This window comes from Oncorhynchus mykiss, chromosome 18 (assembly GCF_057628025.1).
Source record: "Oncorhynchus mykiss isolate SJ-2025 chromosome 18, ASM5762802v1, whole genome shotgun sequence".
Classification (NCBI taxonomy): domain Eukaryota; kingdom Metazoa; phylum Chordata; class Actinopteri; order Salmoniformes; family Salmonidae; genus Oncorhynchus; species Oncorhynchus mykiss.
This window is the reverse complement of record NC_143039.1, coordinates 35,375,876-35,398,912: the sequence shown is the minus strand read 5'-3', so window position 1 is coordinate 35,398,912 and position 23,037 is coordinate 35,375,876. Positions and strand designations below refer to the sequence as shown.

General features: G+C 42.4%; 1 protein-coding gene across 2 annotated transcripts in view; it reads right to left on the bottom strand.

The window, feature by feature from the left end:
• LOC110495947 (alpha-1,6-mannosylglycoprotein 6-beta-N-acetylglucosaminyltransferase A) overlaps window positions 1–23,037 on the bottom strand; it is a 113,649-nt gene that overhangs the window by 28,151 nt on the left and 62,461 nt on the right. For both annotated transcript variants that reach the window (XM_021571491.3, XM_021571492.3), the window contains 2 exons: window positions 21,990–22,123; window positions 345–478 (listed from right to left, as the gene is read on the bottom strand). In XM_021571491.3, coding sequence (XP_021427166.1) covers window positions 345–478; window positions 21,990–22,123 — 268 coding nt within the window. The remainder of the gene's footprint in view (window positions 1–344; window positions 479–21,989; window positions 22,124–23,037) is intronic.

The window sequence follows — 23,037 nt, the reverse complement described above, 5'->3', positions numbered from 1 at the left end:
ACTACTCTACCATATTCAGCTTCACCCTCAATGTTGATGTAGACAAAAGCATATATTTTTGTCCACGACAAAACGTTACCACTGCTCCCAAATAACTAAGAGCTGAGCAGAGTTTGTACACAATGTAAATAACATTATAATACATGCTATGTAGCAGACACATTTTCCCAAAGCAACAGTGAGTGCATACATACATTTTAAGTATGAGGGTGATCAGATTTCAACGTCAGACAACACCAAGACACATTAGGCACCCCCAAGAGTGAATGTTTAATTTGAACACTGCCGGAGTTTAACGCAAAACCTTGGCCATGCCACGGGATACACAAGCTGAAGCGCCGTACCTTCCAGAAGTTGTCCACCTTGCCGTAGACCAGCGACTGGTTCTGCCGCTTGACTTCGTCAATATGGCGGATGTCGCTGGCATTCAGGTGTTGCTCCACCACAAAGCCCAGGAAGCTGTTGTCTGGCGTGTGGGCTGCAGGGGAAATAAACCACACAATATAACTGTCATTACACAGCTCATCTGGGATCACAATGATTATAGTACTGAAGCTAGTTAGTTCACATTCATCCATTTATATACAGGAAAAGGAAAACAAGCCACAAACACAGGCTGTCATTGTACAGTTAATGGGGAACACAATGATGATTATAGGTGGGTGATGTTAGTTCATTTTAAAAAAGCAATTCAATTGCCAGCACCATAATCGCTATGAGATCTCCATAGGACAACAACTATTTTTCTCTACATAAGTTGATTTATTCATGCATATGCTGTACAGAAACGAGTGAATAGCATTACAATAGGCCTAATGATTAGGCCTATGAGTAGGCTATCTGTTGTGTTAGCGAAGTAGTCATCTGACTCATGCCTAGAAGTGGAAAGTAAATATGAGGCTTATGTTAACCAATGAACACAGTTCCACATAGAAATGTGAAGTGGTGCGCCGGAGTCTGGCGCAGCGTTAACGCTCCCAAATCCGGACCACACATGGAGATGGGTGTTTGAGTCCCGGCTCGGCCAACTGTCTATTCCTTAAATAATTTCTGTGCCCGACTCGCTCTCCCTCCTTATCTGTATCCACATCTGTCCCATCATAAAACAATACAATTATGTAAGGGGATCTCCAGAATAAAAGAGAAGATAATGTAATGTGTTAATGAAATGTGAATTGATGATTTAACGTTCTATGATTAGAGCCTTAGTATTCCGTTTCTTCGTTGCGAAATGGATGGTGGTACTGTAACTATGGAAATTAGCTTGGCAACAGGTCAGAAATGGGCAACGGCACATACAGAGATTTGAAAATTAAGACAATGTAAAAAAAATGTTTTTAAATGGGGGCTTCCATGACCCCCCCCCCAAAAAAAAGCCAACAGAAATGTAATTGAAATAAAACTAGGTTGGGTCCCAAAGTCCACATGGCAGTACACTTTTGACCAATGCCCTGTATGCTGGGCCTGGTCAAAAGTAGTGCACTATATAGGGGGAGGGGTGCTATTTGGGATACTTCTCATCCTGACTCTCTGGGCTTTGCTTGTTGATGGACTTGTACCCTCTTACAGACCTACACTACATTCTCTGCGTCAAGAAAGGGGAGGGAGGGTTTTAGGCTACATGTAGCATCCTGTTCCTTCTCCACCGGGCCTGTTAAGTTGTTACATCAAGCCGTTTGTGGAAGTGATTTAATATACGCTCCTCGAGGGAGTTTACTGCTATTTTAGAGCCATTGCAGAGCGCCAGTAAATCATGTGCAGAGACGACGTGTTGGGGGAGAAATTCACCGTCGCCACGCAATGTGGTGATAATGGAGGCTGGCCGAGAGAGGGAGCTGCCGTCAGTTTCTACGGCCCAGGTGGGAAAGGGATGTGTTAGGACAACATGAGTTAAATCTTTCAACACAACAGAGAGCATTCCTCAAGACAAGCGGGTATGGGATGTGCACTGCATGCTCCCCCCGATTGCCATGTAGGGAAGACGGCGATGTCATCTACAAAATAGCTTACAATACTCTACTCAGCAAACTGGATGCAGTCTATCATAGTGCCATTCGTTTTGTTACCAAAGCCCCTTATACCACCCACCACTGCGACCTGTATGCTCTAGTCGGCTGCCCCTCATTACTTAAGTCTATGATAGTAATCCTCCACCTTATCTCAGCTCACTTGTCATGATAACAACACCCACCCGTAGCACGCGCTCCAGCAGGTATATCTCACTGGTCATCCCCAAAGCAAACACCTCCTTTGGCCGCCTTTCCTTCCAGTTCTCTGCTCCCAGTGACTGGAACGAATTGCAAAAAAAATAGCTGAAGCTGGAGACTTATATTTCCCTCACTAACTTTAAACATCAGCTATCTGAGCAGCTAACCGATCGCTGCAGCTGTATTTGGTCCACCTGTAAATAACCCACCCAATCTACCTACCTCATCCCCATACTGTTTTTATTTACTTTTTGCTCTTTTGCACACCAGTATCTCTACTTGCACATCATCATCTGCTCATTTATCGCAGAAAAGGTTTGTGGGCCCAGCTGGACTATGCCAAGACGCCAGGCCAGTCGACTTCAATCAGCCGGCCAAAACAATACACACACCCGGGCTCGGCACTTCATAGCAGGCAAACCATGCATAATGTAATGTAATTTGGGTAATTTTGTGGAAGTCATAAAAAGTCATTGGAAAACGTCTTGCACTCAAGCTGACTGGATACATTCAGAAACGCAGCAGGAGACTTTGTTCCGGTTCTGTTGGCATGCATTGAAATGCGTTGCAAAATAACTGAATTAACAGATTTATTTTCCAAATAATTTGATGGCCCCCGGATTAAGGGATGCCACCAAAGGTTTTCTAAAAAAACAACTGGGGGGGGGGGGGGGTTCTACTAAGCTATATGGAATTGCTTTAAGAAAGTCATATCAAGTGCCATTTTGCTATTTTATTGGGAATCTTAAAACCCCCCCCGAAGTATAAAAAAACCATTGTAATTTGGCTTTACTGCTATTAGCCCATAGCATTGAATAGCATTCACTAAATGGAACCACAGTCACCAAAAAATCTAAAGGCAGTTTGTTCAGAAGTCTCCGTCCTATATCTGAGAGATATAACAAAGATCAGGAACCACATTTTTTTGGGACATGCATTTGACCGCTTATTTTTTGCCATTAAACTATCCCCACATATGCACTGAACAAAAATGCGACATGCACCAATTTCAATGATTTTACTGATTTACAGTTCATGTACAGTCGTGGCCAAAAGTTTTGAGAATGACACAAATATTAATTTTCACAAAGTCTGCTGCCTCAGTTTGTATGACGATAATTTGTATATACTCCAGAACGGTAAGAAGAGTGATCAGATGAATTGAAATTAATTGCAAAGTCCCTCTTTGCCATGCAAATGAACTGAATCCCCCCAAAAACATATCCACTGCATTTCAGCCCTGCCACAAAAGGACCAGCTGACATCATGTCAGTGATTCTCTCATTAACACAGGTGTGAGTGTTGACGAAGATAAGGCTGGAGATCACTCTGTCATGCTGATTGAGTTCGAATAACAGACTGGAAGCTTCAAACGGAGGGTGGTGCTTGGAATCATTGTTCTTCCTCTGTCAACCATGGTTACCTACAAGGAAACACATGCCGTCATCATTGCATGGCACAAAAGGGGCTTCACGGGCAAGGATATTGCTGCCAGTAAGATTGCACCTAAATCATCCATTTTCGGATCATCAAGAACTTCAAGGAGAGCGGTTTGTTGTGAAGGAGGCTTCAGGGCGCCCAAGAAAGTCCAGCAAGCGCCGGACCGTCTCCTAAAGTTGATTCAGCTGCGGGATCCGGGCACCACCAGTACAGAGCTTGTTCAGGAATGGCAGCAGGCAGGTGTGAGTGCATCAACACGCACAGTGAGGCAAAGACTTTTGGAGGATGGCCTGGTGTCCAGAAGGGCAGCAAAGAAGCCACTTCTCTCCAGGAAAAACATCAGGGACAGACTGATATTCTGCAAAAGGTACAGGGATTGGACTGCTGAGGACTGGGGTAAAGTTATTTCTCTGATGAATCCCCTTTCCGATTGTCTGGGGCATCCGGGAAAAAGCTTGTCCGGAGAAGACAAGGTGAGCGCTACTATCAGTCCTGTGTCATGCCAACAGTAAAGCATCCTGAGACCATTCATGTGTGGGTTTGCTTCTCAGCCAAGGGAGTGGGCTCCCTCACAATTTTGCCTAAGAACACAGCCATGAATAAAAAAAATGGTACAAACACATCCGAGAGCAACTTCTCCCAACCATCCAGGAACAGTTTGGTGACGAAAAATGCCTTTTCCAGCATGATGGAGCACCTTGCCATAAGGCAAAAGTGATAACTAAGTGGCTCGGGGAACAAAATATTGATATTTTGGGTCCATGGCCAGGAAACTCCCCAGACCTTAATCCCATTGAGAACTTGTGGTCAATCCTCAAGAGGTGGGTGGACAAACAAAATCCCACAAATTCTGACAAATTCCAAGCATTGATTATACAAGAATGGGCTGCCATCAGTCAGGATGTGGCCCATAAGTTAATTGACAGCATGCCAGGATTGCAGAGGTCTTGAAAAAGAAGGGTCAACACTGCAAATATTGACTCTTTGCATGAACTTAATGTAATTGTCAATAAAAGCCTTTGACACTTATGAAATATTTGTAATTATACTTCAGAATTCCAAAGTAACATCTGACAAAAAATATCTAAAAACAATGAAGCAGCAAACTTTGAAAATTTATATTGGTGTCATTCTCAAAACCTTTGGCCACAACTGTAATTTCAATTGACTGATTTCCTTATATTCATTAGGCCCTAATCTATGGATTTTACATGACTGGGAATACAGACTGTTGGTCACAGAGTTAGTCATAGGCTGTTGGTCATAGAGTTGATCAGGCTATTGATTGTGACCTGTGGAATGTTGTACCACGCCTCTTGAAATGGTTGTGCGAAGTTACTGGATTTTTGCAGAAAACGAAACACTGTCGTACAGATTGATCCAGAGCATCCCAAACAGGCTCAATCGGTGACATGTCTGTTGAGTATGCAGACCATGGAAGAACTGGGATATTTTCAGCTTACAGGAATTGTGTACCAGATCCTTGCGACATGATCCTGCCCACTGAAGTCGGCATTCCATTTGCAGCCTATGAATGCAGCCTGAATAAATAATTAACTTAGGTTATTTAAGAACTCATAATAGTAAAATAGGAAATCATAATGTTATTAATTAATAAGTGCTGCGCTTATAGCACACTATATTTTATGATCATGTTATAAATATATGTTTGTTAACAACTAGGGGTTATAATCCTATCGATTAACATATGTAGCCTATAACGATGTTGGAAAAAAATTGTTTCATTTGGTTTTGTATTCAGTGCAGTATGTATTCATTCATATGATCTCATTTTAAGAAGGGATGTTCTCTACCCTGACACTTGTTTTAACCATGTTAACCAAGTTTTCAACCAAGTGTTTGAAAATCGCAAATCATAATCTCAATTCCAATATCTGGCAAAAAAAAAGGCAATTCGATATTTTGTCCAAATCATGCAGCCCTATAAAGCAGGTATGTTAAAAAGGGCTGTATTATCCACAGGCGGTCGGTCGGTGGCACCTTAATTGGGGAAGACGGGTTCACAGTAATGGCTGGAACGGAATAAATGGAATGGTATCGAACACATCAATCACATAGTTTCCATGTACTCCATTCCAGCCATTATTATGAGCCGTCCTTCCCCTCAGCAGCCTCCTGTGCTAGGAACATATGGAAATTGGCTCCAATTTCATTAATATCATTAAAATACTATATACCTATCCCTCAGCAATATTTAAAAGAGAAGATCATAGATAAATTCAGCTTAATCTCAAGTCATACCTAACCAAATCATCCCTACTGCCTCTCAAGACCCCGATGGAGGACTCACTCTACTTATGGAAACCTCATTTGTTTTTCAATTTTAAATATTTGGGAGTAAATATACTATATTTCCTACCTTAGATAAAACCACTGACAGAAACTTTAACAGAATGCTCAAATCAATCCAACCTCTACTAGATGGAATATTATACCGGTTGAATTAACTGGCAGAATATCTATTGTCTCAATGCTTCCCATAGATCCCCTTCTGGCAGGTGGGAAACATGGCTTCCGGGTGGGGCTGGAGGATGGGGACTGAGGGGGGAAATGGGTTGGGGTTATCATTGTAGGCATTTCTCCCCAAAAAATTGTACGTGTAACCACCTCTGGATTTTTTAAAAAATACAAATAAAGTTGGCCACTAAAAAGAAAGAAAGGCAGCAGCAGCAGCGAGTGAGGACGGCCAAGTGTTGTTACTGGAGAACATAGGACAATTAAAACTTTGTTTGAAAAGTGATTGACAATTCTATGAACATAATGGACAGAAAGAAGAAGAAGAAGAAAAAGAAAACATCCTGCTTAATGAACAACCCTCACTAACTACCATATGGTTGTCGTACAAACACACACGGCCCCACCACACACACGCTCTCAGGAAGCCAGCATGTTGTCCATTCATTAGCGTTGTCAGGGAGGGGTGTAAAGGGGATGGAATGCACAAGGCTCAGTTAAGTTATCACCAGGGCTTATGTGTATCGAGAGAGAGAGACAGCGCGAGAGAGAAAGAAAGAGAGCGAGAGACAGACAGAGAGAGAGACACACACTCAGAGACAGCGTGAGAGAGAAAGAAAGAGAGAGCGAGAGAGAGACCCCCTGACTCAGCACTTTGTATCCCATTGAGGAGAAAATGCTAAATTAATGCAAACAGCAAAGCAGGCCCAGCCCAGAGCCGCACTGGCACAAAGGGTAAGGCTGAACCTGTTGTTCTTAAAGATGAGCACTCACATTATTTGGCAGGCATCTTCTCTCTCTCTGTATCTGTATCACTACATCTTTCATTATCTCCCTCCCCGTCCGTCTCTCCCTCACTCGTCGTGTCCCCCTCACTCGCTGTGTATAGTGGACTACTTTTTACCAGGGCCCATAGGACCAGCTCATAGGGTATAGGATGGAATAGGGTGGAATTTGGGATGACTCTCTGGGCTTTACTAAAATGGACTTGGCCCCTCTAAAGTTTATGCTTATAAAGTAATGCAACCGTTCCTAATCAAAAGGAGGGGTAGGGAAAGCAGCCGGTGCCCTCATTCTGTAGCATCCCATTTCACTGGGTCCTTATCGTAGCTCCTGGCCAAGGAAGGATGACTACTTCACAGCTGTCATCTGGCCATAATTCATCATAATCAGATGTTCATTTCTGCCTGAATTTTTAAAATGGCAAAAAAGGAAAACACCATCTGCTGATAAGAAATGTAAGAAAGTGCACTGAGGCCATATGCGTTTCTGCGTGGTTTGTTGATTGTTAAATTCAAAGATGTTGAAATTGAAAGACAAAACATTCTATCGTGAAATGCAATTCTATTCTGCATAGGTTTTGATAGGCCTGGGGGGCGGAGCTAGCATGTTGGAGTGAACGGCTGTGCGTGAGAGGCTCCTGCAACTTTTTTGCGAAATAATCTAACTTAACCTACTTTATGGCATTTTTTACAACAAACGTTTCTTTCTTAAACAAGATTGTAACTTTTTATATGAAAATGCCGAGTAAGAAGCGACCAAAGGACAATAAATCCACAGCGGAGGCCTACTCCCCACTAAACAACGAGACAGACATGGCGGGAGGCACAATGCAACAACGTGACACTTACAGAACTTACCCGGGCTTTGGGGGAGCTACGTGTTGCTATAGCTGAGGATCTTAAGGCCACTATTGCTGAACTGAACACCAAAATCGAGAGCATCATTCGAACGGTCGCTTCGCATGGCCAGAGTATTGTGGACCTTGAGAAAGCTTCTGAATTCAACGCTGGTAGGATCGACGAGTTAGAGAAGCTATGCACGTCATTGCAGGATAGTGTGCAGAGGCTTCTGTGAAAGTGGTGGACCTGGAGGGCCGATCCAGACGTAATAACCTTCACGTTGTTGGTCTGGTAGAGGGGGTAGAGGCGGGCTCTCGCCCCACCGATGCAATGGGATCGGATGTTTTGTATTCGGATCCCCAGCTGGACCGCGCTCATCGCTCCCTTGTCCCAGTGCCTGGACCGGGCCAACGTCCTCGCCCAGTAATCATCTGTTGTCACAGTTTCAAAACCAAGGATCTTATCCTGCGTGAAGCTCGAATGAGGGGCAACCAGTCACATAAAGGGCATCCATTCCGTGTATATGAGGATTATGCGCCCGATGTGGCAGAGCATCGCGCCGACTACAGAGATGTCATGACCAAACTCTACAAACTCCATCTTCGCCCAGCCTTACTCTTCCCTGCAAGACTAAGAATTACCCCGCCTTCCGGTGAGAAGATTTGGCTCTCCTCGGTTCTGGACGCAGAGAAGTTTATCCGGGGATATACACCAATCCCCCGTACAGGTTAGAGTGCCTTGTTATTGCGTGTTAGGGTCTGCTCATGGACTCGAATCCATACTATACCATATTGGCTGAAAACGTATTAAACGGGCTCAACAAGGGCTACCGAACATGTAAGATGCTGAGCAGACCAATGGATGGCGGTCAGAGCTCTCATTTAACGTTAAATTCACTTTCATCCCGGCTGTGCTCAGAGCGATGCATATTTTTACTTCCAGGTTTGATCACTGACACCTTCGGACGGATATACTTATATTCCCCCACTTTTGTTTTGTTTCGTTATTTATTTTACAATCCTTACATTATTCTTACTACCATACCATTTATTTATTGCTTGCAGGGGACTGGGGGTGGTGGTTGGGAGGGGGCAGACACCTGGTTAGCAAGTTGATGTTTTGTGCCGTTCTGCCTTTGCCTGGCCGTGGGCCGCTCTCCCGACTAGAGTCCCACTAGCCCTCTGTAGTGCTTATGTCTGTGTAGGTGTGCGTACATATAATTACTATTTGTACTTTATTACTATTTTCTCTTAGCATTTTAGTATTATGTATGTGTATATTTTAAATCAGTGTAGATTGTTATATATATATATATATATATATATATATATATATATAAATAATTTATTTTTTATTAAACTTTATTTTTTTTAATGGGGGGAACGTTTAATTTAACAAATCCTTGTTCCAATCTCCTGACCCACAGTATGTAAAGGTACGGCTGACTATGTCGGTTGCGGATGGTTTATGTTTTGACCGGCAGTGCTTAGCAATATAATCTTGAGGCTATATCTTGCTTATCTCTGGGATTGACCCAGGATGAGGCTTACATGCACAATATGTTTAAGTTGCAACTTATTCTGTTTAGGTTTATTAGATGCTAACTGAACACTTAACTCACGGGAGCCTCCTCAGTTCATATGTTAGTAGAAGTTCTAGGATAGTGAGAGGTGAACGTATAGTTGGGATTTAATTTTTGTTTTACCTCTTGTTCGAGGTCGCGCCGTGCTTTTTTGGCATCGGCCAGACAATGTGTTTATTATTTTTATTTTTATTTCTCTCCTGTTTGTGCATGCCTGTTAAATGTGGGTTGATGGGGGGGGGGGGGGGGTAAGTGTTGGGGAAATTAGGGGAACAGGGTGGGAAGTAAAGGTGCTTGCAGGGGGAGGGGTGGGTTGGATACTGCTTGGGTGTAGGTGCTACATATGCTGATTGTGATGGTTTGGTGCGCTTTCTTACCTTTTTATCAAGTTACATGGTATGCAGGCCACCATAGGAACTACAAACGAGAGGAGGGCGGGGCTTACATTCACTTCCTGGAATGTCAAGGGTTTAAACGAACCAATTAAGAAGGGCAAGGTCCTAGCCCACTTGAAAGCACTCTCGTCTGATATTATATTTTTGCAAGAAACCCATCTGAAGAATAACTCTCATAGCAGACTTAAGTGTAGGTGGGTGGGGCAAGTGTATCACTCTAACTTCTCTGCCAAAACGAGAGGCACAGCGATTCTGGTACGGAAAGGAATTCCCTTTCTACATAAAACCACTATTGCGGATAAAGAGGGTCGGTATGTGATCGTAATAGGAGAAATCCACTCTACCTCAGTAAACTATGGGCCAAACATTAACAACCCCTCTTTTTTCAAAAGAGTCCCTGCCCTGATTCCAGATATCTCCCATACTAACCTGGTCATTGGAGGGGTTCTTAACTGTGTGCTAGACCAATATTTGGATAGATCCTCTACCCGGCGAACCCCTACCTCCTATTCAAGCGAATTCTTGAATACCTACATAAAAAATTCAAACTTATTTGATATATGGAGGATCGCTAACCCTACAGGTAGGGAATAATCCTTTTACTCTCATGTTCACAAGGTTTACACTCGAATTGACTACTTTTTGTTGGATGCTAGACTACTCCCCTATACCTGTAATGTGAGGTATCATGATATTATAATCTCGGACCACAGTCCACTCACCTTCTCCCTGAGATTGGGTGACATTGTACCAAACGAGAGGGTCTGGAGGTTGAATCCTCAGCTCCTCACAGAACCAACATTCTGTGAATATCTTAAAGACCAAATGACATTTTTCTTTGATACCAACGACAACACAGAGACCTCCCCAGCATTATTGTGGGAAACACTGAAGGCTTATCTGAGAAGCTGTATCATCTCCTTTCAGGCTGCCAGGAGTAGGCAAAACAGAGGAAAACTGGAAGAACTGGAGGGACAAATTCACTTACTGGATAGGGAGAATGCTAGCCACCCATCTATGGAGAAACATAAAAAAATTACCTCTTTAAAATTCGAATATAATCAGATTCTCTCAGCTAAAATTGCTAAATCTTTTCTCTATGCCAAGCAAAAATATTTTGAGTTTGGTGACAAACCACACAAATTACTCGCCAGACAACTTCGAAAAAATGTGAGTGACCGAATGATTCACAGGGTTAAATCTGCATCTGGGGAATTACTCTCTTCCCCCAAAGACATCAATGACAGATTCCGGCAGTTTTATGAGACTCTATATACATCTAAAGCAGATCCTAACCCCTTAATTATGCAAACATTTTTGGAGGACTGTAATCTTCCTGCCCTGAACCAGGAAGATTCTAACTTCCTGAATAAGGAAATATCTCTTGATGAAATTCGAGAAACAATTAAATCTCTAAAGAGTGGCAAGACCCCGGGCCCAGATGGATACCCTGGTGAATTCTATAAAACATTCAGCAACATGCTCTCTCCCTACCAGCACAAAATGCTGGTTCAGGCCAATGAGGATGGAGCTCTCCCTTCTACTTTGGATGAAGCGTTCATTACAGTTATACATAAGAAGGGTAAAGATCCAGAAGAGGTAGGGTCATACAGACCAATATCTCTCCTTAATACAGACCAAAAGATTTTAGAAAAACTCTGGCTAACAGGCTTAGCACTTTAATTGGCAAATTGGTCCATTCGGATCAGACCGGCTTTATCCCTAACAGAAACTCATTCTTCAATCTCAGGCGCCTCTTCAATATTATGTATTCTCAGAGGTTACCCAACGTGGACCTTGCCGTCATATCTCTTGACGCCGAAAAGGCCTTTGACCAAGTTGAGTGGCCCTATCTATTCAAGGTCCTACAGAAATGTAATATTGGAGATAGGTTCATAAATTGGATCCAGCTTTTAAATAGGAACCCCTGTGCCAGAATACTCACTAACCAATCATTGTCGCCCCGATTTAACCTCAACAGGGGGACAAGGCATGCTTGCCTATGCTCTTCGCCCTAATTATCGAACCGCTCGCTCAGACGATTAGATCTCATGCAGTAATACACGGCTATAATACTAAAGATACTCTAAATAAGATCTCCCTATACGCAGATGACATCCTCCTCTATGTAACAGAACCCCAGGCTAGTAAACCAGCTATTCTTGATGTGATCAATTTGTTTGGTACCTTCTTGGGATACAGAATAAATTGGAACAAGAGTGAATTAATACCCATACGGTCGCAAAATACCTCCTGGCTAGAACATCTCCCATTTAAGTTATCTTCAGAAAAATTTACCTACCTAGGAATTGTAGTTACCAAACAATACTCCTTACTATTTAAAGAGAATTTCCCCTCTCTGATACAAAAACTCAAAGCAAACATACTATTTTGGAAAACTCTCCCAATTTCTCTGCTCGGAAGAATTAATGCCATTAAAATGGTCTTCCTCCCACAACTGCTCTACCTATATCAGAACATCCCAGTATTCATACCTAAATCCTTTCATAAACAACTGGACTCAATTATCAATCCTTTCATCTGGGATTATAAAACACACAGGATAGGTAAAAAACACCTCTGTAAATCCAAGATGGAAGGAGGATTGTCTCTTCCAAATTTTATATTTTATTACTGGGCCGCTAACCTCCGCGTTGTTACGTTTCTGTTGAATGATGTACTTCCGGCATCCAGCTGGCTTGGTATGGAGCGTGAGGAGTGTCACCCCTTCTCTATTGGCGCTGTGATTTTGTCGCCTGTCAATCTGGAGATGTCACTTTATTGTAACAATCGTATTATACATAGCACAGTCCGAATCTGGAAGCAAATTAAAGTCCACTTTGAGCTTAGACCAATGTCATTCATGCTCCCTGTCGCCAGGAATCCCTCCTTTGCCCCTTCTAACCTTGATAACACCTTTGAGCGATGGGGAGAGTTGGGGATAAGTACCATAGGGGATTTATACATAGAAGGGACATTTGCTTCCTTTGAGTTGCTGAGGGAAACTTATAATCTTCCCAGAAGTAATTTTTTCAGATACCTACAAATTAGAGACTACGTTAGAAAACACCTCCCAACATTTGGGAATGCTAAACCTTCCATGTTTGACGGATGCATAAAAATATGCCCCACCTCAGATAAACTGATATTGCGTCTATATGATGCTTTTCAATCTGTTAGCACACCTTCTACAGATGCCATCAAGGCAAAATGGGAGGAAGAACTAGGGACTGACATCGCGGTGGCAGACTGGGAAGAGAGCTTGGAGTATATCCACACATGCTCCATTAATTCCAGACATCGTCTCATACAATTCAAGGTATTACACAGATTACACTATTCCAAAACTAAACTGCATAGGATATTTCCTGACACATCCCCTACATGTGATAAATGTCAGGCTGCGCAGGGTACAGCCTGACATTACTCCACTGCTTTGCCCTATGCTCTAGCTTGCATGGTTATTGGTGTGGAATCTTGTGGATCCTCTGAAGTTTTGGAGACTTCAATAGATCCAGACCCGCTTCTGATAATCTTGGGAGTATCTGAGTCCCTAAACGGATTAACCAACCCCCAAAAACAACTAATCTCGTACGGTCTCATCTCGGCAAAAAAACTAATCTTGTCGTTTTGGAAAAGGAGGGAAGCGCCCTCTACCAAATTATGGCTCAGTGTATTGGCAAACACTGTACACTTAGAAAGAATTAGATATATTCTGAACAATAAATGATCAACATTTGATCAAATCTGGCAGCCTTTCCTCTCCTACTTGGACGAGTCGGCGCTGTGAATTTGTACTTATTAACGCACTCTCAATTGTAATATTTTAATCTACCTTTGGGCAGCATGTGCTGGCCCTGCCACCCGAGCAGTTGGGGGGGGGGGGGGGGGGAATAGGGGGGACATCTTCCCTCTTTCTTTCTACGTGTCCTTGTTTTGTATGTCGTGTTTTGTATTATTTGTTCTGCACCCAGAACTCTGGGTCTTGTCATTCCTGTATGCTCTTTTATGTTTAGATAAGAATTGTATACCTGTCTTGTATACACCATTCAAGTGTGTGTTTAATATTTTTTTTTTTTATTTGAAACAGGTTTTGATAGGCCTTAAAGTGAAATTCAGGTGTGCCTTTTACGCCTGCTACGTTAGGTTAATCTACTCTAGACTAAATGCATGCCCCTTCAAATCTCCTCTGCTTCTGCATTTCCTCTGCTTGTTTGTTTTCATTTAGGTAATTTCAGTTCAGTGTTTTTCCTGAGGTGGAAGAGCGGATTTAAAACGAAAAGGGGAAAAGTAGCAAAGGCAAAAAAGGAAATAACCATCTGCTTGATAAGAAATTTAAGAGTGCACTGATGCAATGTCCTTTTCTGTAGGGCTTAATGAATGTTAAATTGAATGATGTTAAAATTGAAAGACAAATTCTAGCGTGAAATTCTATTCTGCATAAGTTTTGATAGGCCTTAACGTGAAAAGATATTAAAAATACAATTGGCTGGACATACAGAGACAGCTTTTGATGTACCAAGACAATTTCAGTTTGACATTTAGTTTCCCTATTCAGAACTTGTGGAACATTATTAAGATTATAAACACTGAACTGAAATGACCTAAATGAAAACAAACAAGCAGGGGAAATGCAGAAGCAGAGGTTTGAAGGGCCGTGCATTTAGTCTAGAGTAGATTAACATAACGTAGCAGGCGTAAAAGACACACCTGAAACTACATCCCCTACATACTGGTCTTGACAAGAAGAAAAAAAATTACTGGTCGGGGGAGGTTCTCTTCGGCACTGTTCAATCCAGTAAATGTGGAGGAGTTAAGATGGAGTGCCTCCTTGTTAATGTCCAAAAGCGGAAGTCGCGTCACACGCTCTCTTGACATTTCCCCTGAAAACGGAACATCCGGGTTGTTGGGGACTCGGCAGAGGCTAGGAAGAGATAAACATCACTGTAATCAACTTCAGCATTTTACAGGGGGGAGTTTCCCTCTGACAACAGCCGTGATGTGTTCATTAGGGCACGCAACAAATATTTGTATTTACGCTTTGCAACGGAAAATGGAAATTAAGGTTTCTTGTTGGACAAGTCCAGGAATAGCAGTCCTTGTTTTAGTTCGTTTTCTTCTGTTTGGCACCTGGTAAACCCGACCCAGGGCTGGTCTTCCAAACACAAACAGAGAAGACTAGACTAGACAACCTTGGCTGAAGACCTCTAAATGCTCCATTGCGCTGTGCTCCGGAGCCCATATTCACCAAGCCTCTCAGAGTATGAGCACTGATCTAGGATCAGGTCCTCTGTTTCCATGAAATCTTATAAAAAAAACTGATTCTAGATCAGCAGTCCTACTCTGAAATGCTTGATGCATACAGCCCCTGATACCTGTCCTTGTGAACTCTGACAGATGAGACAGACAAAGTAGAGTTGGGAATTTCCACTAACTTAAGTTAAATCTCCAGAATACTGCAGTGTCATCTCAGGAGTTGGGTATGGAAAACATCAAACCATGGACAGTGGTTGGTGTATGGAAGTCAATGCATTTCCCACATCAAAGGGTTCTGCTCGAATTCTCTGCACCTTACCATACATGCACTCACTCACTCACGCACGGACGCTCACTCATGCACACACATCCCAAACGCTGCTACCAAACTCTTATTATACTGCTCAATTTATACACTTTGCCCCCATCCCCCCCTTCCCCAATACACGTGTAAATATTAGACAATAAATTGTGCATTCCTGTATTATACTTATGCTAAAATTGTATTCTATTCTACTGCGATTTGAGTTTGTATTCTTATCTTTTATTAGTTCTTGTTGTTACATTGTCGAGAAGGAACCTGCCAGTAAGCATTTTGCTGGACGATGTTGTCATGACGTTGGCCTGGGGGTAGGTTTATGACAGTCATAAATACCTCTCCCCCCTTTTTCCTCTCTCTACCCTACTGATGTTACATTTGGAAACCCCTTGGTTAACATAGAGATTCTGGGAACATCAGAAGGTGGGGGGAAATTAACCATATTCTGGTAATCCGACCAATTGAACATATGCAGTGGTACTTAATGGATATGATGTCAGTTCGGTTGTCATCTGAGACATTCTCATCAATAATAAGATGACAAACTTTACAGTGTAAAGTCTACACATCAGAGTTATCGGATTCACATGGAATTGTTGTTCAATTTAAATGTTTGAATATGAAATTATTCGTGATGGGATGAAATGTGATTTTAGCTTCTAAAATGTGAGAATTGGGTTTTCATGAGTGAATTAGGCCCGACTCAGTGGCCCGCCCACGTGAAGAGACATCGGTTGTAAACTATGAAACAGACCCCTTTTCTCCCTCCACTATATAAGCCCTTGACGAAAATATAAGCTCCTGTTCCGAGGATGTGAGGACGACGGTCCAATGTCAGAATGGTTCAGATAACTACAGAACGAAGCCAACATCAGCGTGAGCTTTTGTTGCGAATGGTATGAACTTTGAACTCTTATTCACTACAGAAGTGATACCTCCTAGCCGTTGAGTTAGCAACAGCAGCTGCAAACGAGGGTTAGGAAGGAACAGACAGAGTATCCCGTCTATCGCACAACGATGTTACTACAACGTATCCAATTTGACCACCTTTGTCAAAGGACAAAGGACTCGGTTTGGCAACACGGCCTTCCATCTACCACCAACATAAGAGTAAATATTTATTGCATTTTCCTTTTCCAAATGGGCAGTAATTTAGAATGCATAAAATACTGTATTTACGATAGCACAGCTTCTTCCTTTGGTCCTCAGTCTTCCCGCTCTTTCACTCAAACCCAGCCCTTTTCTTTTGTGTAACCAGTCGTCATATCTGTTCCGCCCGCTAGGGACGTTTTCCTTTATGACATAATTTGTAATAAAGGTATAATTCATTCTTTGTATATGTAATTCTGTGTGATTAGTTAGGTATTTAGTAAATAAATAATTAAACCCAATTTTGTATTGCTGATTCAACTTTTTAGCCATGGTTCGTGAAGATAACCAAGAATTTACAACTTTCAGATGAGACTGAATTAAGGTGACGATTAATATTGACTGCTATTGATGTAAAATATTATTAGGTCTTTAAGAGTTTATTCGGAAGATAACAGCTCTATAAATATTATTTTGTGGTGCCCCAACTCTAGTTAATTACATTTATATGATTAGCTCTATCAGGTAATATTAATTACGGCAAAATTATTTTATAGAATAGCATGTCATATCACTTAATCTGGCATAGCCAAAGACACAACAATGTACACCATGCGTATACCGTACATACAACTAATAACACTTTAAAACTTACAATAGTTTTGGTTTGTTCTTAGAACTTTAAACCATATGAAGTGCTCACTCCCAGAACACACATATCCGTCCCAAATGGCATCCTATTTCCTATATAGTGCATTATGTCTGACAAGGCTCTGGTCACAAGTAGTGCATTATATAGGGAATAGGGTGCCATATGGGACGGCCTATACATTAGTCCACTTGGAAATGGACTTGCATGTGTTTGTGTACGCCAGCCCTGGCCAGGTGATGGAAGCCAAGAGCCAGAGTAACAGAACAGCCAGGCTAAGTCATGTACCAGCTGGAGCAAGAGCAGGGGAAACATTTGCTCACTGAAGGGGGTGTGTTAATCCCTTTGCCTGTTTATAACTGTACAGATGGATGGCCGGGGATGGATGTAGGAGAGTGTTCCAGCAGACCCCTCAAACACACACACACACACACACACACACACACTATTCAGGCCAGTGAAACATGACCCTTGAAGGGCCCGCTCACACATTCGCCAACTGGGAGGGCATCGTGCAGAAAGAATCTCTTGCCCGTGTGAACAGGGAGTGTGACTGGTTCCAAACCAATCATCAAATCTCACTACAGACAATGAATAACCTGTATGTACCAGCTGGCTTCATTTGCATGATAGTAAAAGTTTGGCAGATATGTACACTGAACAAAAATATAAACGCAACATGCAACAATTAACTATTTTACTGAGTTGCAGTTCAAATAAGGAAATCAGTCAATTGAAGTCAATTCATTAGACCGTCATTGTAAATAAGAATTTGTTCTTAATTAACGGATTTTCCGAGTTAAATAATGGCTAAGTAAAAATAGATGGAATTCACATGACTGGGAATACAGACATGAATCTGTTGGTCACAGATACCTTGAAAAAAAGGTAGGGGAGTGGATCAGAAAACCAGTCAGTATCTGGGGTGACCATTTGCCTCATGCAGTGCGACATCTCTTTCACATAAAGTTGATCAGGCTGTTGATTGTGGCTGTGGAGTGTTGTACCCCTCCTCTTCAATGGCTGTGCGAAGTTGCTGTATATTGTCGGAAACTGGAACACTGACGTACACGTCGATCCTGAGAATCCCAAAAATGCTCAATGGGTGACATGTCTGGTGATTATGCAGGCCATGGAAGAACTGGGACATGTCTGTACACAATTCCTGGAAGCTGAACATGGGGCTGTGCATTATCATGCTAAAACATGAGGTGATGGAGGCATCTCTGTGCACTAAAATTGCCATCAGTAAAATGCAAATGTGTTTGCTGTCTGTAGCTTTTGCCTGCCCAACCATAACCCCACCACCATGGAGCACTGTGTTCACAACCGGACATCAGCAAACCGCTCACCCACACAACACCCTACACGCGGTCTGCCATCTGTCCGGTACAGGTGAAACCAGGATTCATCCATGAAGAGCACACTTCTCCAGTGTGCCAGTGGCCATCGAAGGTGAGCTTTTGCCCACTGAAGTCAATTACGACGCCAAACTGCAGTTAGGCCAAGACCCTGGTGAGGACGACGAGCACGCAGATAAGCTTTCGTGAAACGGTTTCTGACAGTTTATGCAGAAAAACTTTGGTTGTGCAAACCCACAGTTTTATCAGCGATCCCGCAGGTGAAGAAGCTGGATGTGGCAGTCCTGGGATGGCATGGTTACACATGGTCTGCAGTTGTGAGGCCGGTTAGACATACTGGCAAATTCTCTACCCAAATTATGGTAGAGAATTTAACATTAATTTCTCTGGCAACAGGTCTGGTGGACATTCCTGCAGTGAGCATGCCAATTGCACACTCCCTCAAAACTTCAGACATCTTTGGCATTGTGTTGTGTACCAAAACTGCACATTTTGGAGTGGCCTTTTATTGTCCCCAGCATAAAGGGGCACCTGTGTAACGATCATGCTGTTTATTTAGCGTCTTAATATGACATACCTGTAGGGTTGTAAAAAATTCCGGGAACTTTCAATAAATTCCCTGGTTTTCCCTGGAATTTATTGAAAATTCCTGGATTTTTGCAACCCTACACACCTGTCAGGTGGATGGATTATCTTGGCAAAGGAGAAATGCTCACTAAAAGGGATGTAAAGAAATGTGTGCAAAAATTTGAGCTAAATAAGCTTTATGTGCATATGGAACATTTCTGGGATCCCATGTCAGCTCATGAAACATGGGACCAACACTTTACATGTTGCGTTTATATTTTTGTTCAAGTGGATCATTACCCTATACAGGGGATTACATATCCTATGTAGAGTTAATATGCATTACGCAACATAATATAACATTGTTATGTGTTTGGTAAGCAGACCATCTTGAGACCATTGCTTATGGACATTTGCGTCCTTTATGAAATAGCTAACCACATCAAGCAGAACATTAGCCTACTTTTATTACGACACAAATACTTAATTATAAATATTGAATACTGAACATTTTTATTGAAACATCTTTCAAAAACATTCAATGCATTGATATTGTAAACAGAACACACAGGAAGTGTGTCAAAGAGCTATAGTAAGGAGGTCAAATTACACTGTTGAAGGAAAACCATAATGAAGTGACACATCAAAAGAGAATGTTGACCTCACACCCTACAACGATACAGCCACACCACCAGATCACATAGCTGACTATGAACTACAGACGCAGGTACAGTTATTTGAATTCCATTGTTTTTCTTTTTTTGTGAGCTCAATGCAACATTGCACAGTTTCTCTAGAGATAAATCAGATCCAACCTGAACTGTGCGATGTAGTAGGGAGTTGTAGTTTCCAACAGGCCAATATTCTACATTGTTTAGCTCCTCCAGACTCAACTCTGGACTTAAATAAAAAACCTAATTTCATTTATCACATACGTATGTTTAGCAGATGTTATTGCGGGTGTAGCGAAATGCTGGTGAAGCCAGTTCCACAGCTTTATAGAGACGACTTGGAATGAAATAAAGTCATCAAATATAGAAAATATAATATACAAAACTGAAATATTTTATTAAAGTAATGTTAATAAATGATGGCTAATAAGTGATGGGCAGTCACTACTATAATGGGACTTTCATCGTTTTATCCTGTGTTGTTACAGCATTCAGCCCACATAATGCATAGTACATTTAATGTCAAATAAATTATATTGAAACTGAAATCGGAAAAACAGTGATTATTTTTGAATAATCGAACCGAAACCGAACAGACCTCAAAAAGCACTAATCGCTCAGCACTACTATGAACTGATTTAATCTTACTATTATATACATGGGAACGAAACAAAGACAATAGTAACTTATAAGGTTATCAGAAAGTCTCTTTCCTGAGACAGAGAATAAAGGACTTTCCTTTTGATTTATTGTGTACAACAACAACACCAGAGGATGAAAGAACAAGTTATATAGTAGGCTATAGTAGCTGTTCAGTAAAAGCCTGGGACTAGAGTCTGTACCTAGCCGGAAGCAGAGAAACAATTCTAGATGTGAACATGTTGTTATGGTTTTGGAGAGGAGAACAGTGGTGAGAAGAACGACATTGGAAATGTTCCATGGCTAGCCTGGTCCCTAAAAGATCTGTTTGTGCTGTCGTGTCATCTCCTGTCAGGCGAGACAAGGCAGCACAAACAGATCTGGGCGATCAGAGCCCTTTCCCTCTCCTGCCTCATTGGCCAGAGCCCTTTCTCTCTCGTGTCACATTGGCAGAGCCCTTTCCCTCTTCTGTCTCATTGGCCAGAGCCCTTTCCCTCTCCTGTCTCATTGGCCAGGGCGCTTTCTCCTGTCTCATCGCTTTCCCTCGTCTGCACCCTTTATCCAGTGATTTATGCAAGACTACTTAATGGTAATGAATGGAACCCAAGGCTAGGATTGATTTCCCGTGGCGCCTTCTTTGTCTTAATGTCCTCTGTTACATCTTAGTCTTAGGATGGAAGGAAATCCAACCCTCAGAGTTAACATATTGAAAATACAAGTTTTGTTTATTCAAGCCCCATTGTTGTTGTTACACAACTGCAAGTGTGAGATACAGTGACTTCCCCTAAGCCTGGAAACAGAGCAGTGATGACAGGATATAAAACAATACGCTGGGGATAAGGTGAATGTTTCTCCATAGGCAAGAGAAGGGGACACAAATCCAACATGCCCGATGCACCGGAACAAATCTGTGTTTCATTTCGACCCATGGTGTAACCGATGTGCGTTTGATTAGTTACAGATATCATCTAACCCTTGCAGCTAGTAAACTGGATGACATGAAAAGACCTGTGTCGTATGAGAATGGCATACTCTATCCGCAACACAAAGGGTCTATTGAGGCTGGTCTGCTATTCCAGCCTGACGTGGGCCAAACCACTGAAACTGAGACCGGAGAGAGGTATTCATTCATTCTGGGTAACATTTTACTTTCCATCAGCCATGGGGAAAAGGTTAAAACCCCCTGGGGTGGTGGAATCTCCCTCCCCACCCCTGGGTCGTGTTCATTAGGGCACATAACAGAAAACTTAACGTGTTTTGCAACGGAAAACAAAAATTAGTGTGTCTTATTGGGCTCCCGAGTGGCGCAGCGATCTAAGGCACTGCATCTCAGTGCTTGAGGCATCACTACAGACACCCTGGTTCGAATCCAGGTTGTATCTCAACCAGCCATGACTGGGAGTCCCATAGGGCAGGGCACAATTGGCCCATCGGGTTTGGCCGGTGTAGGCAGTCATTGTAAATAAGAATTTGTTCTTAACTGACTTGCCTAGTTAAATAAAGATTAAATGTAAAAACTTTTTCTTTTTCTTGGATTACAGGTTGCCCCTCACTGTTTTAGACCATTTGCTTCCATTTGGTGCCTTATGAACAATCCCTGTCATTAGGTGGGAGTAGGGTGAAGTTGTTGAATTTCCCCCACTAATGGTTAAGGTTAGGATTAGAGAGGAGAAGCTGATCCTAGATCTGTACCCCAGAACCATGAGGTGGTACTTACGGAACATGGTGTTGAACTGCTGGGGGTTGAGGTTCCACTTGCCCCAGGGGGTCTTGTGGCCCTTGGACTGAGCATAGTGGGCGTGGTTGAACTCGGGCTCTGTGCCGAAGGAATCCAAAACCCGCAGCATACACCTGTCACACACCACATTATAGTGTTAGCATACATCTGTAATACACATTATACGCATTATGGCATTAATACACACTTACAGCGGTGTCTCAACCACTAATAAATGGTTAATGAATTACATGATGCCTATATTTTCCATACCTTCATGGTCACAGATAGTGTACAAAGCACAGAGAGAGCTTCCTACTGATCAGACGGGAACAGTAAAGGTTACACATCATGACTAATTAGAGGACCAGAGAAAGGATGTTATGTGGAATGGAATGACACATTCCTGACCTTTTCTCTCTCGCTTTCTCTCAGTCCCTCTCTGTCAGCCCCCCCCCCCCCCTCTCAGTCTTTAGCTTTCTCTCTTTTTCAGTCACCCTCCCTCAGTCTTTAGCTTTCGCTCTCTCTCCATCTATCTAGCTCTCTCTCTTTCAGTCACCCACTCTCAGAGTCCCCATCTTTCAGTCTCCCTGACACATGCTTTTTCAGATAATACCCCCAGACCAAAAAAAAATAAAAAAATAAACACCTGGCTATGCTTCACCACTATTCCTTTCCACCTTTAATCCTTCTGGACAGAGCCCAACATACTCATCTGATTCACCCCTGGCGGGGTGGAGGTGTAATAATGAGTATTAATCAAATTGATGAGGGGCCAGGAGTACCAGAGGGGTCGGCTAAGCTCAGTCTGGCAGCCCGGGCAAGGCCACTCCTGACCACGCAGATGTTTCGCAGATGGTGGGTGGGTGTGTGTGCAAGCGTGAGAAAGAGAGAGAGAGAGACAGCGTAAGTGTGTGTGTGAGACTGTGTGTGTCTTCAAGATGCTCAGGAAATATGGGAAATGGATTCACAATGAGGAAACTTAAGACTAGTGAGACTTTATTTTACCTTTATTTAACTAGGCAAGTCAGTTAAGAACAAATTCTTA